Raw genomic sequence first — 18,229 nt, 5'->3', positions numbered from 1 at the left:
AATAAGATTCGACATTTACTATATATAAATTTTAATCATGTATAAATAATGTAATTTTACATCAGAAAAGGTTCGAATGAACCCCTCTACCTCTAATCACCAGACCAACATGACTCAAGTAATATAAAACAGAGCGAACATATTCGCCTAATAATGCCAACATACCAATATTAGGAGGTGCCAAACATGCCCCCATACTCACATGAAAAACAATCAACTTTCTATCCGTCAGTTATTTCACTTTTTGACCTTTAAATTCACCAACACCCCCCACCAAAAAACAGAGAAGAAGAAAAAAATCACAATTTCAATTGAAAAAAAAAATGAGGTTCTCAAAATATATTGTATTTTTTCTTGTTGTGTTTTTTTATGTGGCAAATGGAGATCCTCTAGTTCCAGCATTAAACATATTTGGTGACTCTGTAGTTGATGTTGGAAATAATAACAATTTAACTACTCTTATCAAGGCTAATTTTCTTCCTTATGGAAGAGATTTTGTTACTCATAGACCTACTGGAAGATTCTGCAATGGAAAGCTGGCTACTGACTTTACTGGTAAACATTAGAGTCAGGATTCAAAATTTCAAATTTTGTTAATTTACATTCAAAATTTTATGAGCTTGTAGTTGTAGGCTATTTTGTTCAGGATACTTAAAAATGTCAACATGTGCGTGTCAGATTCTTCAAAAGTAAAGTGTTTCTGAAGAATCTGACACGGGAACAACATTGATATATAGTGAAGAGTCTGAGTCAAAATTTAATATTTTTTTATGTATATTTATGTTTTGCGTCGAAAATATTGTATCTATAGTCTCATAGTTTGCACGTGTTAATTATGGACAGCTGAATATCTTGGGTTCACTACATATCCACCAGCTTACCTTAGCCCAGAGGCAAGAGGGAGAAATATACTGACTGGTGTCAACTTTGCTTCTGCTGCTTCTGGTTATTATGAAAGGACTCCTCAACTTTATGTTAGTAATTTCTTTGTTCGCCCTTTTAATTTTGTGTTAATTTGATAGCTTTAGGCTTTAGCTATTATAATATAAAATTATCAAATTATTTTTTTGTTATATTATAATAATTATATTGTAATCACTATAACTAGTAAAGTGACAAAACTGATTTTTGGAGTAATTTTAGACAGTTAGAATCAATATTACATTTGAGTCAGGTAGATTGTCTATATCATTTCTCTAGCTGTGAACGAAATGTTTTTTTGCACCGAGCTACCTTTTTTTATTGCTCAAAGTATATAGATGACCAAAATGTCAAAATTTTGGCACCGGATAAACGTTTTTTTATAAAATAGGGAAAAGTCTCAAATATGTCATTGAATTTTGAGAAAATGCTCATCTATGCTATCCGTTAAAAGTTTGACTTATCTATGTCATTTCTGTTTGACAAAAGATTCATCCATGCTATTTTTTGTTAACTGAAAACAGTTCCGGTTTTGCAAAACTATTTATGTCATCCATTAAAAGTTCGGCTCATCTATGCCATTTTAGTTAACAAATAACGGCCTGAATTCGAATGAGTCTTTTCTCAAACAGAAATGGCATAGATGAGCCAAACTTTTAACGGATAACATAGCTGCGCCGGTCTTTAATTTTCTCAAAGTTTAATAGCATACTTGAGCATTTCCCCTGTAAAAATAAAATGAAATCATTAAATGTTGTTTTTGGTTTATCTTTCATTAATTCCGTTCGGTATCCACTTTGGAATCTCAACTAATTTGGATTCGTGCAACTTATACTAGATTTTTTTCTACTTAAAGGACTCAAACCCCAAACTTCTGATAAACTTGAGTGGCCTTATGTGAATAAACCTGAATGAAATTCTGAATGGTGTATGTTGTTTATTTTGCAGCGTGCACTTACATTGGCACAACAGCTACAATATTACAGAGAATGGCAAGGAAAAGTAGTGAATTTAGTAGGAAGAACACAGGCTAATAACATAATATCAGGAGGAATCCATCTATTAAGTGCAGGAAGCAGTGATTTTATTCAGAATTACTATGTTAATCCAATGCTCAACAGGATCTACTCACCTGATCGATTTTCCGATATACTTATGCAGTCTTATACTACATTCATTCAGGTATTTTTTTTCCCTCTCCTCTTCTCGTGTCTACTAATTTATTCGTGACCTCTACGGAGACGTATGAGGTTAAAATCAAATCTCATGTATGGTTTTGTAGTAGTGAGATGTTGTTATCGACTATGATTATCTAACAGTTCAAGTAGAATTGATATTGTGGAAGCTCAGTCAAAATATGGTTTTTTGGGGGCTCTATGAAACATCCTTGAGACGTCTGGTCTTATGTTTTCGACACATATTGATGCAATTGACATGAAATTTGTAGGCACCACTTATCTATAGAAAATGCTCATAAGCATAATCAGATCATACTAACATTAATACATGTTCTATTTCAATTTCGATTGAAATGCAATCGATATTTTAACATCAACAACAATGTATGAAATACAGAACCTTTATGGTATGGGAGTAAGGAAGATTGGAGTAACAACTCTGCCACCAACAGGTTGTTTGCCAGCAGCAATTACTTTGTTTGGTAGAGGAAGCAATCAATGTGTTGCAAGATTGAACCAAGATGCTGTTTTCTTCAACGCTAAGCTGAACCGGACATCAGAAAATTTGAAGAGCAGACTTCCAGGCCTCAAACTTGTCGTCTTCGACATCTATCAGCCTCTCTTAGATATGATCACTAAACCTACAGATAGTGGTAATTTCCTCAAAACACATTTTTCTTTGTTCACATACTTTAACATGGTATCAGAGCTGACAGATGTCCTGGGATCAAATCAGGCCTGCTTTTAGATGAGATGGTCACACACTTCAACAGAATATATCACATTTTCCGTTGACAATCTGCATTTGTTAATTCCCTGCAGGATTCTTCGAATCAAGGAGGGCTTGTTGTGGAACTGGTACACTAGAAACGTCGTTCCTTTGCAATGTAAGGTCCATAGGGACATGCTCCAATGCGACAGATTACGTCTTCTGGGACGGATTCCATCCTTCTGAAGCAGCTAATGAGAAATTAGCTCAAAGTCTACTGGAGCAAGGGTTTGATCTCATCTCTTAATTATGTGTTGTATGGTTGCTGTTGGAGTTGCAAAAGAGTTTAAGCTTATATATTACTAGTAAGTCTTTGTGGTAATGTAGTTACTAAAACTATTTAATTTGAAGGTTACTTCATCTATTGTATGTTACATAATAATCAGCAGAAAGATTATTATTAATATATATATGTTAGAATTTCCACATTACACTCTTGTCTCTTCATATAATTGAATCGAAGATAAGTAGATTCAGAGGTGGATCTAAAATAAAACTTTATTATCTATTAGTGAATTTCTCGATATATATACAGAGTTTGCTAAAATTACTATGTTCTGTTGAACCCGAACTTTTCATGCTAGATTCGTCCATATCTACATTTACTATGAGAAATAAGACGACTCCACCCTTTCATTTGAGAGCACTTTACCTCTGATAATTTGGGACTTCCAAATAGGATTTTGGTCACATTTCAATGTGAGTATCGATCACTGGATGATAACAATGTTAAAAAATTAATGAACCCCTATTTGACAAACTACCTCTAAATTAAAGAGTCCGTGGCGTACAAACTGATCATGTTAGATCTTCTTGCTATTATCGATACACAAATTTATGGATAGTCATATATATTAATTTCATCATTTTAATACAAAATACTTCATTTGTCCAATGATAGTTGTCTATTATTAATTTGGCAATGAGATTAAGTAGCAGTAAATGATAGAAGTAATTTTATCAAATCACCCTTATTAAATATAAGTCATCTAAACCTTGAAAAATGAAGATGGACTCCTTATTTAATAAACAAGGGTAAACTAGACACATAATGATAAATTATTCATTGATTTTATAAACTGGACAAGTATTGTTAAATATCCCAAAATAATATTGTGGACAAGTAAAGATGGATGGAGAAAGTAATTCTGGAACTAACTAATCCCTAATAGCAGTATAAAATTTCTTACTCGATCCATGTAATTTAACATATTATAACAAATTACTTACCATTACTAATAAGTGCGTAGTGATTACCAATTTAAAATAATGGGTAATTGCTACCAAATAGTTTTGCAACAATAGCTTGCCATTTTAATGAATCATTAGGGATTTGATAAGCTTTTAAATGTGTTTCTTCCCTTAAATGAGAGTCAAGTCTTTCTCAAACCACTCGGGCATGGGTGCGAAAATGCAATAATTCATGGTAGAGCGGAATAGCTAGCTTCAGATTTGATTTCGCTAGAAATGAACCCCTCACTTTGATAAGAAATATCTGAGTAAAACAACCCTTGAGTTGATGTAATATTCATTTTTGAGGGTTAGCTTTGCGTTATTTTGCAATTATTCATCCACATATAGGTATGTCAATGCGAATAAAATGTTAATACAAAAAAGAGAACGGTAATCCCACAAGTGTTGTTTGGAAGGGTGGGATGTACGCCCTACCTTTATGAGGTGGAGAGACTGTTTCCAACTACGATGGAAAATCATATTACAAAAACGAAAGTTACTACAACAAATCATGAGTTGAAGTAGAATTAGCATACAGAACTACAATATCATTTGCATTTGAACTAAGGTAGATGCAAAAATGAACTATATATGTAGCCTAATTTCTCCTCCCTCCGAGAAATATTGGAATTCATAAATGCGGAAATTATGCAAAGACTTCCTTTAGCCAAAACTATGTTGCTCTGATTCTCCAAAAATGCAATTACGTACACTCATTTAGATTCTCCCATTATCTGCACCTGAACTAAGGTAAGATGCAAATATATGAACTATATGTGTGTCCTAATTTCTCCTATTTCCATAAATCCCGGAACTCATAAATGCAGAATTATGCGCGAACTTTCATTAACCAAACAGTTTTGTTGCTCGAATCATCCAAAAATACCTCTGCACGTTACTATATTTAAAGGATCTATCACTGAGTATAACAATATTTTTGTAGAATCCGAGCAACATAGCCAAATAATAATACAGTATACTTCTTGTGAAGTACTAATCATCCATCCTTAGTATCATGGACTTGAATATTTAGCCTTCTAAGCCAAATGGAATGAAGAATCATATGAAAAACATCGTATCTTCTGGGAGGAAAATTTACCTCGAAATGCCTTCTAACTTGAAGGCCTCTTTTCTGCATTCTGATGTACTGAGTTTGAGATATTGACATCAAGATCTTCTTCAGATTAGGTATATCCGTCGAATTCATTTGAACAGCAAAACTTTTCCAGTTCAAAACATCGCTAAAAGGCACTACATAATGATCCTTCAACAGTACCGGTACACACCCCATATAAAGTGCCTCAACCATTCTCGGGCTAGCTACTTCATAACCACTCGGGCAAATACAGAACTTGCTCTTTCTAATCATCCCATAGTACGACATGTTCTTCGGAAGGTACTCGTGAATTTGCACATCCGAATCATCGTTCTTTCCCCACTGCTCCATTAGCACTTGCCTTATGTAGCCATGGATTCCTCCCGCGTAGAAAACTAAAACAGAACGATGAGATGGAGACGGACCTCCAATTAAGCCGTCCATCTTACCTTGAGGGAGATAGATTTCTGGCAAGGATACATCCTTGGTAGGATCAAATCTTTCGGAGGTATTTGCATTGCATAGTACTCGTATCGAGTTCTTANTCATTGTTCTTTCCCCACTGCTCCATTAGCACTTGCCTTATGTAGCCATGGATTCCTCCTGCGTAGAAAACTAAAACAGAACGATGAGATGGAGACGGACCTCCAATTAAGCCATCCATCTTACCTTGAGGGAGATAGATTTCTGGCAAGGATACATCCTTGGTAGGATCAAATCTTTCGGAGGTATTTGCATTGCATAGTACTCGTATCGAGTTCTTATACAAGTAAGGAACCGCAAAGGAAATTGTAGGAGCCTGCAATATGACAATTACATAAGAAGAAGTGTCTCTCCCATAGACATCAAACAAAACAACCTTGTAACAAAATTTTGCATAACAAGGTATCATGAGTTACGATTCTTAACAGAAGTGAATCTAGTATTTGAAGCTTATGGACTCCTACAGTAATCATTTGTACCTAAATTTTTCAATATGCCCTGATTCTTAACCCATTTAAACTATTCTTTTAACAGTCATTTCAGTTTATTTTTGACATTCGTTAACATATATGTGAAAAATTATTAAATTCTTAACAGATTTCAAAAGTATAATGTGCTATAGTCTCAACGGTATGAACTTAAGATTGAACACATCAAGTTTACATTCTGAATCCGTCTCTATTCTGATTACTTACCCAATCATGGCAAGCAAGCATGAAGTGATCAGCTCCAAGGCTTCTGTTCCAATAAGGGTATTTTCTTGATATACCATCAATATAATCTGCTGCTGTATTCTGCATAGGACCCCATGACCGAGAATTGACAACATAAACATAGCTGACAATCGATAAGACACTGAACGGGAGGAAGTAAACGTGAGCTTTCTCAGGATCATTCGTCCGAAACTTACTAATCTCTATGTGATGAATCAGAATTCCTTCAATTCCAAGGATTCCTTCACTAGCACTATAGTGAAATACAGGGGGCTCACCTTCTTCGTATACGTAAATCTTGAAATGTTTCTCCATTTCCATGTAGCTTCTGCAATACCTCAAGTAAAGAATCTTTAATTCCATTGTCAAAAGCTCAATATGATCTTTTGTTTCAGTTCATTCTACTCCCTCCATCTAATTTATGTGACAATCTTTGGTTTTCACTTCTCGAGATTCAAACAACGTGAACTTCTAGTTTTTCATCATATTGACATGAGGAAAATAGCAATCTATAGTACTATTTGTATAGTTTTCAAAATTCTTCTAAAATTTAATTTTGAAATATTGATGATTTAATCAAATTTAGTTTCAAAGATCACACTACTAGAAGGTTTTTCCTATCACAAATCAGTGGAAAATTTATGCTACACGGAACATGATTCATTTCCCACCGAACTAGCTCACTGGAAAAATAAACAGTTGAAAACATATTCTCACTGAAGTAGTGGAAAACTTCCTAATTCTTTTCCCACCGATTCAATCTAAATAACTGTGGGGATAGCTACTAAACATTTTTCAGAGTAAATTTCAATGGGGAAATAATGACTTTTTAGTAGTGTCAGTCAAATTTGATGTCACATAAATTGGGACAGAGAGAATGTATACTTAAAAGTTCAAGAATCTTAACTCCATAGTAAAAGAAAAAAAAAATCAAGAATCTTTGCTCCATTAAATTCTATAGACAAAAAGTTCAAATCTTCAAAAATTTAACTAAATATACCTGTTAAGATATTGATTATGTAATCAAATTTAGTTTCAAGGATCACACTACTAGAAATGAAATGAAGGTTATTCCCATCACAAATTAGTGAAAAAATTGTGCTATATAACATGATTTTCTCCCGAACCAGCTCACTGAAAAACTAAACAGTCGAAAACACATTCTCACTGAAATAGTGAAAACTTCCTAATTTTTTCTTTTCCTACCGATTCAATCTAAATATCTATGTTGATAACCACTGAAATAGTGATGCTTTTTAGTAGCATCAAGTCAAATTCAGTGTCACATAAATTGGGACGGAGAGAGTGTACACTTAAAGTTCAAATCTTTAAAAAGTTAACTAAACATACCTGTGAAAAGCAGTGGGATTCCAATAAATTGGACCAGTAGGAACATATTCAGGATCATCAAATGTTTGATTTCTACTTTGAGCTTCTTTTATAGCAACTCTTACTCTAACAAGACCAGCTTCAACTTTCTCTAAATTGCTTACCAACTTTTTTTCTAATTGAACAATTGGAAGATTAATATTCTCATCATTCTTGGAATAAACATAACTTGTTGAACTTTTTAATCCAAAATATAATGAAACTAAAACCAATGGAATAGCAATTAACCACAAAACTTTGCTACTACTAATACTAGAACAAGAAGAAGAATCATCATCGGTAGTAGTAGTAGAATCCATTTTTTTCTTGTTTTTGTCACAGTTTTGGCCAAATTTTGTGTGGAGAGTGAGAAGTGTTTTTTTGTTTTAAATGAAAAAATAAAAGAGAAAAGGGGATGGACTTGTTTTAGAAAATTCAAGGTGTTTGGCCAAGTTTGTAGGGAAAAAATAAGTGTTTCTAGCCATGATCACAATAATTTTTTTTTTAAGAAGCTAAGAAAAAGGGGAAAAAACTGAATATTGACCAAGCACAAAATACTGAAGTAATATTTAAATTAATATGTGAAACATAAATAATAGATTGTTATTCTTTAAAATATTGACCAAGCATAAAATACTTTTTGAAATATGTAAATTTATAAACTTTGAGCATAAAAAGAAATTAATATGTGGTGATTAATATAATTATTATTATTATTATTATTATTATTGCAAAATGTACTTTAAAAAAAAAAAAAAAAATATATATATATATATACTAAATATAGAAATGTGAAAGTGACATGAAATCAACTATCATGTGAAATGTCAAAATATGTCCAAAAAAAAGATATTACGTGAAATGTTCATATTCTTTCATCCTCAAATAAAAGTGACACTCAATACCAAATACATACTAACAGTGCATGTTGAGATCTTTAGACTTTAATGATCACACTATCTCATTTAAAGAACAAAAAGTTAGTTCAACCATGCTATAGCCATACTATATGCTATACTTCATGAGTATAATATAATAACATTACAAAATCAGTGATTTTAATTAGTTAAAAGATACACTACATATTACAATAACAATATATTCAGTTAAATCTCAGAGATCTGATGAGGATGAAATATACACAACTTTATCACTATTTCGTGAAAATAAAAAAATTATTTTCGAAAGACCCTCAACCGCATTGTTAACCAATCTATATTATCTTATCAGTTGGTTACCTAGTTAGAATATTTAAATTTTAATAATTAGTAAATCAAATCGTTAAGCATAATTATTAGTCCGATACGCCAACCTACTATTTGACTTTTTGTGGGTAAAATTAAAGCGAAGGAAGCGGCAATATTATGGGGATTCAAATAGACCATGACGTACGTTTCATGCCATGCGCCTTTATTTCCATTTTATTTACATTTTCCATGCAAAAAATATCACATAATATTAAAAGTTGTTCAATCTAATTTTTTTTTTTTGTAGATGCTTATCTTTTTATTGAATATATAAAATTAGTTATCATCTTGTATACTTCTTTATCAAAGGAAAAAAAATTATCGTGTTTTTTCATGTTTTAAAAATATTTTAAATTATTATTGTGAGTTATAAAATATTTAACTTTTGACATATAAATCATGATACATAAAATGGAACAAAGGAAATATTATATTATTTCCCAATTATTTAGATTAAATCTTTCTATATTATTTAATACTTCATTGAATTCTAGAAATCCTCTTTGTTGCCTTGTCTACAGATCTTGGGCATCCTGCACATGTAGACCATTTACTAAATTAAGGTCTGTATACACCTCACCTTTCCTCAGATTTCACTTGTAAAATTATACTGAGTATATTATCGTTGTTGATTGTGTCTGGGTTGAACGTTGGCTCACTCGGTTGTGATAAAGTTAACTATACTGGGTATGTCATTGTTGTAGTTGTGCTAGAGTTGAATACTAGCTCAATAATCATAGTAAAGTGATTGTTGAAAGCAAAAAAATGCAAATAAAGTGGACTGAAATTTATAAAGCTCAATAATCATATTACAACAACATACATGATGACGTGTACAAAATCTTATTTAATCGAGTCTGGAGTTAAAAGGGTAAGTTTTTTTTAAAAAAAACATAAACGGTATATCAATTTTTTTTTTTAACCAAAACGGCAAAATCGCTACTGAAGGAGTGATATATTTTAACACCGTGCACGCCGTTAAAACCTTTATTTACAATCGCTGCTCCAGCAGCGATTTTGGCCAATTTTATTTTTTTTCTTTTTGTAAAATCGCTGCCTTAGCAGTGTTATCCTAATTTATTTTATTTTTTTAATCTTAAATCGCTACTTAAGCAGCGTTTTTTCAAAAATAAAAATAAAAAAATCTCTAAATTCGCTATCCAGCGTTTTCTGTAAAAATAAATAAAATTTGTAGCCATTTTAATTTAAAAACTGAATTTGCTGCAATGCCAGCAATTTTCTAATTTTATTTTTAAAAAATTATCGCTTCTTTGGCAACAATTTTTCTTGATGTTTAAAAATTGCCAATTTTCCTTAATGTTCAAAAAAAAAATTGGATAACGCTGCTGATGCAGTGATTTTTAAAAAAATAAATTTAGAAAAACGCTGCTGAGGCAGCGATGTTACGGAAAAAAAAAATTCCCTAAGACTGGCAGCGATATTAATTTTAATATTTTTTTGACAAAATCGCTGCTCTTTTGAATGAAATTTTTGACGGCATGCACAACGTTAAAAGATATCGCTCCCTAGGTAGTGATTTTGCCCTTTTGGTTAATTTTTTTTTGGATTACCGTTTATGGTTTTTTTGAGGAAAAAACTTGCCCTTTCGGCTCCGGACTCTTATTTAACCCTACATTGTGAAGGTAAAAAAGTTGTTTTTGATAAACCATCAGCTCAAGTAACACAATAATCATATTAAAGTAATAAATAATTTACACAAACTTGTCGAGATTTTCAGGTAATATATGGTGCCATAATGCCTCAACTATACATGGGCTTAATGACTTAAGACACAACACAAGAATATACCAGTACTATATACTAGATTTCTTAGTGAAAATGAACTGGTTAAAGTTCCTATGGAAATATCACAATTTGACTAACAAACTTTCACAATTCTATAGTCCTAGACAATGGCCATATTCCCCATTCTCACCTCCATTGCCTCTTTCTTTTCCCTGTCTCTCTTAATTTGCTCGGAGTTTACAGTATCAGCGGCTTTAGATCGTGGATCAGGCACACGAGGTTCCAAATTGTTGGGGCCTGCGTTCATCCATGGATGAAGAAGACACTGAGCTGCAGTTGGCCGTTTCTCCGGATCAAAATCAAGTATTGGAATCAGGAAATCAGCCATGTCCTTTGCATCTTGCTCGCTGAATTCGTATTTCTCTACGAGGACCTTATCTAATGGCCAAAAGCGTAACCGTCTGATGTGCCTTAAGTCACCGTGTCTATTGAAGAACTCACGTGAATAGCGGCCACCCAAGGCAATCTGGAAAGGACATAACATGTTCATAAAATGGCGGCTGCATACAAGTGTAAGAACTTTGAAGTGGTTAAATGTACTTTCTCTTACTTTGCGAGGCATTGTTCCTAGAAGCTCCATCATTAGTGCTAGGTGATCCTGCCAAACTCAAGAAAGTTTTCAGTTAATATATGTTGTCTATGCTCAGTGTTATATTAAGTATTAAATTACAATAACATTTTTTGGCAAACGACCAAAAAAAAAAAGAACCATAAGTTTATATCCAGAAATAAACTAGAAATTAATCATAAAAAGGATCGAGTTATGAGTCGATCCAAATAAAGATCATCTATGCAGTTGGTCAAGTTATGTTTTGATCCAATGCCTGGTAATTTGAACACGGAACCATTAAGAGATAACATAGTCTATTTTTCGAACAAGTTAAGAGATAACTTGGTCTATTTGTCGAACTCACCTTTCTTCTTTGACAACTTTAAGTATTGTTTAAAATCACAAAATATGAAATACGCAACATGTGCACTCAACCCTTTGCACTGAAAAACGCTCACCCCAAAACTGAAACATCTATTCTCCTCCAGAATCCAGATTAGGAAAAAGCTGCCTACACTCCCCTGTTTAGAATAGTTACTTTATCAAATCTCCTTTAAAAATCTTTTGTTCATCACCACTCTCTTAAGTTCCTATACAACATTGTCATAACTGATATCAGCTATATCCATACCTATCCCTTGTCTCATCTGACTGAAGAAGCCACGTAGCCCTCAAGTTTTAATGAATTATAGATCTCAACATTGATGGAAAGTGGAATCCAATAATATCAAGCTTCTCTTTACTCATTTGCTATATTTCAAATAAATGACCACTTAAAGACAATGTAAAGAGAGAGATGAATAAAAGTGATGATTATCCACAATTCGAATAAAAAAAGGATCAGAGAAGCCAAAAGAGGGGAGATACTCCAAGCAGTGCAGAAAAAAGTAAAAGCATAATTTTGATTATAGCTCATGATCAAAGCATGTACTTTTTGTCAAACAAGATTTTATATGTAATCATTCAAATGAATAGCAAAGACATCAAATATCTCTATATTTTGATCTTCTTTTGTCAATTTGTTACCCAAAATATCGAATATCCAAAAGATTATATGATCTGTAATTTGAGCTTGATGTGGATTTCTGCAGAGAAGAACTGGCTGGTCTATATACGAAATTCCAGAAAAACAATAATGGGTGCAATAAGATCACGAGATGATTGCTAGACCTCTGGTTATTTAAATCACTTTTTACTAGGATCCAAGTGGTATTGTAAAGCACAGACAAACAGAAGATTCTATATGCTAACCATTGAATCCAACATATCTTCCCTCCCCCTTACATCCACAAATGCAGCTAATCGAACAAAGATTTATCGTGTTCTAATTATAATTGCACTACCATCAGATTTTCTTAGAGCATACTAATTATCCCATTCAACTTTCAACACTTGAACTGCTGAGTTGACCAGACTTAGAGCATAAATGTTTGATATATTTGACAATAGAAGAGCAAAAGTCAACAGGTCATCACGCAAAGAAGCAAGAAAAATGCACCAAATGCATATTAGACCACCTTTTTCATACAAATAACTACTGGCTTGTGCAAATACCAAATGCATTAAAGGATGTTACTCAACTATGTAAAGCTCAACAAAGTACTATATACCTTATCCAAATAAAAGAAGACACATAACATTGAATATGTATCAGTCCATAGCAAATTATCTTCAACAAGAAGGATTAAACATTTATGTATTGGCAGTGCCTATAAACTAAAGTAGGTGAACAGTTTTTTTAACCCATTTTTAGCCATTAGATGGTTAAGCTCCCATGACTTTAAATATCATGCTTCAGGAAGAAACCAGATGAACTACAAGCAAACAAGTATCTCTAGACTCTAATACTAGAATATACTTGTCAAAAAGAGTTTTTTTTAGAAACTTCAGACAGGATAATATAATTATATAGTTCATAGAGAAAGAACAAACGAAATCAAGCTCCACCCCGCCTTTTCTCATTTAACTTCATATGTGGTTATTGTAATTAAATATAAAATGATCAGGCATCAGGTCAATACATAGTCCCCCTTGAAACATAGAAACAAGACATTGGGACAAAATCAAAAATGAAAATACAAACTAGTAACTATGGGGGAAGTAGTGCATTCATAATCTCATACCTCATCTCTATCGAAGTTGTCACCACTATGAGGATCAAACAATACGTCACCAGTCGCAAGCTCAAAACAAATGCAAGCAAAGGACCAAAGATCTGCTGAGGTTGAATATTTAGACCCAAGGATAACTTCAGGGCACCTATACTGCCTCGTCTGTATATTATCTGTGAACTGTTTGTATGTCCAACAGGCATTCCCAAAATCAACCAATTTGCACTTTAGGTCCAGAGACTCCAATGTCTTCCTCCTTCTAGAACCACTGCCTTTCTTAGGACCCACACTTTCTTTCCCACTGGCTGTTGCAGCATCAGAGTTGGACAATCTATCAACGTTAGCAGAACCAACAAGATGATCATTTGGCAAATCTGCATTTGACTGAGACGACTCAACAGCTGTCTTCCCTGCAAAATCTTGAGCTGTTTCTTTGGGCTTTCTTCTGACCTTCGTTTGGTTATTAGTTAAATTAGCATAGAATGTTACACGTCCCTTTACAGTACCAGATTCCAGTGAAGCCTTGTCCATATTACTAGGAAGAATAAGAGGAGCTCCTGATTTTCTGGGATCCTTAGACAGATCAATCGTGGAACAGAGTAGCATGTTCTCAGGTTTCAGATCAGTGTGTATGATAGAAAGCTGTCTGTGTAAATAATCCAAACCCACTAGAACATGGAAACAAAGTTCTTTAACCATGTGAATAGGCAATCCTCGATAACCGGTATACTTAATAAGTGACAAGAGATTGTCACCCAAATACTCAAAAACCATACACACATGTTGTCCATTTGGACCTGAGTGCTTAAAATGATCCAGTAACTTCACTACACTTTTCCCCCCTTCAGGGTCACCTTCTGCTATCTGCTTTAGAATTGTAATCTCATCCAATGCTGCCTCCGTGTAGTGCTGTGCACTCTTTTGTACTTTCAATGCTACAAATTGCTGCATTATGACAAAGAAATACACACAAAAATGTTACTACTCGCCATGATAAAAACAATAACCGACAGTCACTAGCAAGTCAAAAATGCAAACCTTAGTCCTTCTAACAAGAACTTTGCTAGTTCTCATGCTTATGCACAATTAGGTGAGTAAACCAAATCTAACTCAACAGAGCACTTAACACACGAAAAAATTACAATAATAGATTAAAGAGATAGACATAGAACCCCAATCAAAAACAATACATGTTACGAAATCACAAGTAATCAAAGTTCAAAGGATTTATTCAGCTACTAACCATTAACACAAAAGCTCATAACAACAACTATTACTACTACTAATACTATCCAACATTTGAATAGTGGATGTAGTGATAAAATTCCGATTTGGGTCTTCATAATTTCATCCACAATTCCGCAATCCCTAACATTTAATAGAGCTGAGTAAAAAAGAAAAGGGCATGGGGAAACGTACGGACATGAGAGTATCCCAAGCAAGCCAAACAGTAGAGAAATGGCCCCAACCCAGCTTGCTCTGAACAACATACCGCCCCCCTTTGAACGTATCACCTATACGGACGGCATGATAACCTCCCCGCCGGTAATCATCAGTTCCTTCGTCTTCCGAAGTACAATCATCACTGCTCTCCTTAATCATCTCCTCCTCCTCCTTCAACCGCTGATCCTCAACAAACTCCTCCATTAATTTTCAATCAATCACTCAATTGATTATCTGGGTCGATAAATAAAGTGGATTTACTAAGTGGGTTGTCGTAATTTGTGAAGAAAGTTCTCTTTTTTTTCTCCAACTAATCTCCTCTCTTTTTCTGTGCTACTTTGTTCTGAAGCGTTGTTGAAATTGTAGGGTCGTTGGAACTTTCGCAATAAAGGGGAAAAGTGTATTCATATTGGAAAACTAACGCGTATTAAGGAGTCTTGTTAAATATTTTTAGTGCTTGAAGTTTCTCAACTCCGAAGACGATGAAGACTTGTCTAACTCTTATTCCGATGTACTAGCTTTTCTCAACTCTCTCGACCATTTGAAGTAAACTTGTCTTACCAACAAGGATTTTGTGGAATGGCAAGTAGGTCTCAGTTCGTATTTGGTGAGTACAGAGTTGCTTTTTACTATGTGTTTGGCCGTTAAAAACGGCTTATTTTCAGAAATCTTTTTTTAAAATAAATTTTAGAAAAATGTTTTGTAAAAATAAATAATGTTTGACTAATTCATTTGAAAAACGTTCGGAAAAATTGTATAAAATAACAAATTATTAATTCAAATTAAATTTTATAACCACAATTTCATTTAATTGTAGCAAACAGTTGTCATTCGCTTCTCTCCCCAGTGAATCTCGCTCGCCACTCTCCCTCGCCTCTCTCACTTTATACAAACACAAATGTATAAATTGTGTTTGTGTTTGTATAAAGAGAGAGAAAACGGTATACACAAATACATATATTTTCGTCTTATACACTTATAATTATACAAATATAGTTCTTCCCCTACCAGTTTTCTTTTGTCTTTCTCACTTTATACAAACACAGATTATACAAATTACAATGTATAATTTGTGTTGTATAAAGCGAGAGAGAGAGTTTTGATATACAAATATTTTATTTCGATTCAATTGTATATAAATTTAAATTTTTTGCAGATATACAAACACAAATTGAATTGAGAAGCTGCCAACGATTTATACAAACGAAAGGATGCTAATGATTTATACAAATGAGAGGCTGCCAGCGATTTATACAAATTTGATGCTCCATAACAAACATAAAGTTTGTTAGGGAGTGCAATTATACAAACTAACTATATTATACAAATATGATTTTTATATTAGTTAAACCTAAAATTTACTCTTATAACTAAACTAAGGTCCTATTACCCCCTGATTCCATTTTTAAAAAAAATTTGTTCACATTTTTGGCTTGCGTGGCATCCAAAAATCTCCCACGCGTCTCAATTGCATGGAGTCACGGAGTGTGCCACGTAAGCCAAAAGGTGTATAAAATTACAAAAAAAAATGTGTTCAGGGGTAATAGGACTTTAATTTAATTAAAGTATGTCTCTGAAATTTCAGTTATACTCTAAGGGGATACTTGTGTAATTTTAAAGTACTCTTGAAGTGTTTGGGTATATTGAGAAAGTGTTTATAAACACTTGATTTTAAGATGCGACTCAGACACAAAAAGAGAAACAAAGACTTACGCAAGTCCTAAATTATGCTTCCACCTACTTTACATTTAGGAATATGGGAAATGTTGGATCACTGGTTGTTTGGGCCACTCCGATTGTTGCAACTTTCTTCTAACTTTGGGCACCCTTCAATTTTTAGGCTCTGTAATTTAGTGAGGCGTCGCATGGCATCTCTGGAGGGCAAATACTCTAGTTTTTCACAATTCCGTAAACTTAACTCTTGCAAAGAAACAAGGTTGCCGAGCCCATCCGACAGAGCTTCTAACAAAGGACAATCATAGATCTCCACATACCATAATTTGGGCATGGCATCTAAGAAGTCCACATGTTGCAGCCGTTTGCACCTCACTAGATGAAATATTTCAAGAGAAGTAAGGTTATCAAGTCTATGAGGAAGAGCCTCAATTTTTTTAAAATCGTATTTAATATTTTTCTTATGAAAAAATTATATCTATTGTTGCTAAAATAAATGAGGCACCTCAAATTTGGAATCCTAAAATAGTTGACTTTAGTAAAGGGCAGAGCAGCCCGTGCACCCGTCTTCTTGAAATCCTAAATTCACCTCTGAATATAGTATAAGAGAAGTACTGTAAAACGAATTTGGTTAGAGCCATTGCATAACCTATCTTTACAATTTGAGCAATAAATTAATAATGTAAAGTGAATTTGGTTATAGCTACACAGCGGCTCCTTGTTCACATTTTTCAATACATTCTTGTTCATCTCTTTTGAATTCCAAAAAGAAGCTCAACGATGTTATATGAAAAGGTGATAAGGATTTCTCGAACCATATATATTATAACACCAGCGGACTGCTGTTGGTATTAGAGAAAGTTAAATGCATGAATGCTGGTGTTATCAAGAATGGTATCAGCATTTCAATGCCATCAACTCTCTGTGCAATATATCCCAATAATAATTAAAGGCACCACCAGCCAGAGTCGGAGTCAAGATTAAGAGTTTAGGGGTTCTAAATTTTCTTTAAAACAAGAGAGAAGGGGGTTCGAACCACAACTCTAGCGTGAAAAGCATATTCACGATCTCTTCCCATCAATCAATTTTATTAGGGGTTGACAACTTACAAGGTTAATAAACATATATATTTATTTATTTTTCTAGTACAAATACAGGCTCTACGGAAAAGCTATTGGGTTCGTCCGAACCAACGAACCTCCACCTCTGCCACCAGCTACTTCCCAAATGGAACGTGATGGAACTGGACGCTGCAGCCACTCCATCGGTGAGAATTTGAGGAAACAAATCTTGAAGATTTATTGATATCCACAAGACAGGAAAGACTCTATCCAGAGTTCAACCACATGCCAAACAACAAAACCAGCAAATAATCAATGTAAGTTCATTTCCTGGCAGTTCACATTCTTATTGAACTCTAAAACTTGCATACAAGAACACAAATTGCATATAATTAATAGTGAGACAAGCCTAGTTGTCTTTTGAAATTTTATGAGTCAATAGGGCACTCTTTGCTGTAAGATTCAAGACATAGCAGTCTTTTGAAATTTTCTTTTTGTTAAAGTCCTTCAATCGCAAAAGTTTTAATGAACGGAGAAAGTATCCTGTGAAGTGAAAGTAATGAGAAGTGTGACTAT

The 18,229-nt window shown here is 33.7% G+C and overlaps 3 protein-coding genes across 3 annotated transcripts; 1 reads left to right on the top strand and 2 right to left on the bottom strand.

Annotated features, from left to right (window-relative positions):
* The first annotated feature begins 256 nt into the window (after window positions 1–256).
* LOC125865329 (GDSL esterase/lipase At5g03820-like) lies at window positions 257–3,238 on the top strand. The gene is made up of 5 exons (XM_049545531.1): window positions 257–555; window positions 844–974; window positions 1,870–2,103; window positions 2,497–2,752; window positions 2,922–3,238. Exons 1-5 carry the CDS (start codon window positions 324–326, stop codon window positions 3,113–3,115), a joined length of 1,047 nt encoding a protein of 348 aa, XP_049401488.1. The 5' UTR covers window positions 257–323; the 3' UTR covers window positions 3,116–3,238.
* A 1,753-nt stretch (window positions 3,239–4,991) lies between these two features.
* Window positions 4,992–8,081, bottom strand: LOC125865554 (probable glycosyltransferase At5g03795). Its single transcript, XM_049545759.1, has 4 exons — window positions 7,744–8,081; window positions 6,376–6,721; window positions 5,867–5,996; window positions 4,992–5,646 (listed from the first exon to the last, which is right to left on the bottom strand). Exons 1-4 carry the CDS (start codon window positions 8,079–8,081, stop codon window positions 5,099–5,101), a joined length of 1,362 nt encoding a protein of 453 aa, XP_049401716.1. The 3' UTR covers window positions 4,992–5,098.
* Window positions 8,082–10,682: 2,601 nt separating this feature from the next.
* LOC125865553 (uncharacterized) lies at window positions 10,683–15,452 on the bottom strand. The gene is made up of 4 exons (XM_049545758.1): window positions 14,895–15,452; window positions 13,488–14,420; window positions 11,365–11,412; window positions 10,683–11,280 (listed from the first exon to the last, which is right to left on the bottom strand). The coding sequence occupies exons 1-4, from the start codon at window positions 15,120–15,122 to the stop codon at window positions 10,915–10,917; spliced, it is 1,575 nt and encodes a 524-aa protein (XP_049401715.1). The 5' UTR covers window positions 15,123–15,452; the 3' UTR covers window positions 10,683–10,914.
* Between the last annotated feature and the right edge of the window lie 2,777 nt (window positions 15,453–18,229).

This window comes from Solanum stenotomum, chromosome 5 (assembly GCF_019186545.1).
Source record: "Solanum stenotomum isolate F172 chromosome 5, ASM1918654v1, whole genome shotgun sequence".
NCBI lineage: Eukaryota > Viridiplantae > Streptophyta > Magnoliopsida > Solanales > Solanaceae > Solanum > Solanum stenotomum.
Note: the sequence above shows the minus strand (reverse complement) of the source record. Positions and strands in the feature narration are given on the sequence as shown.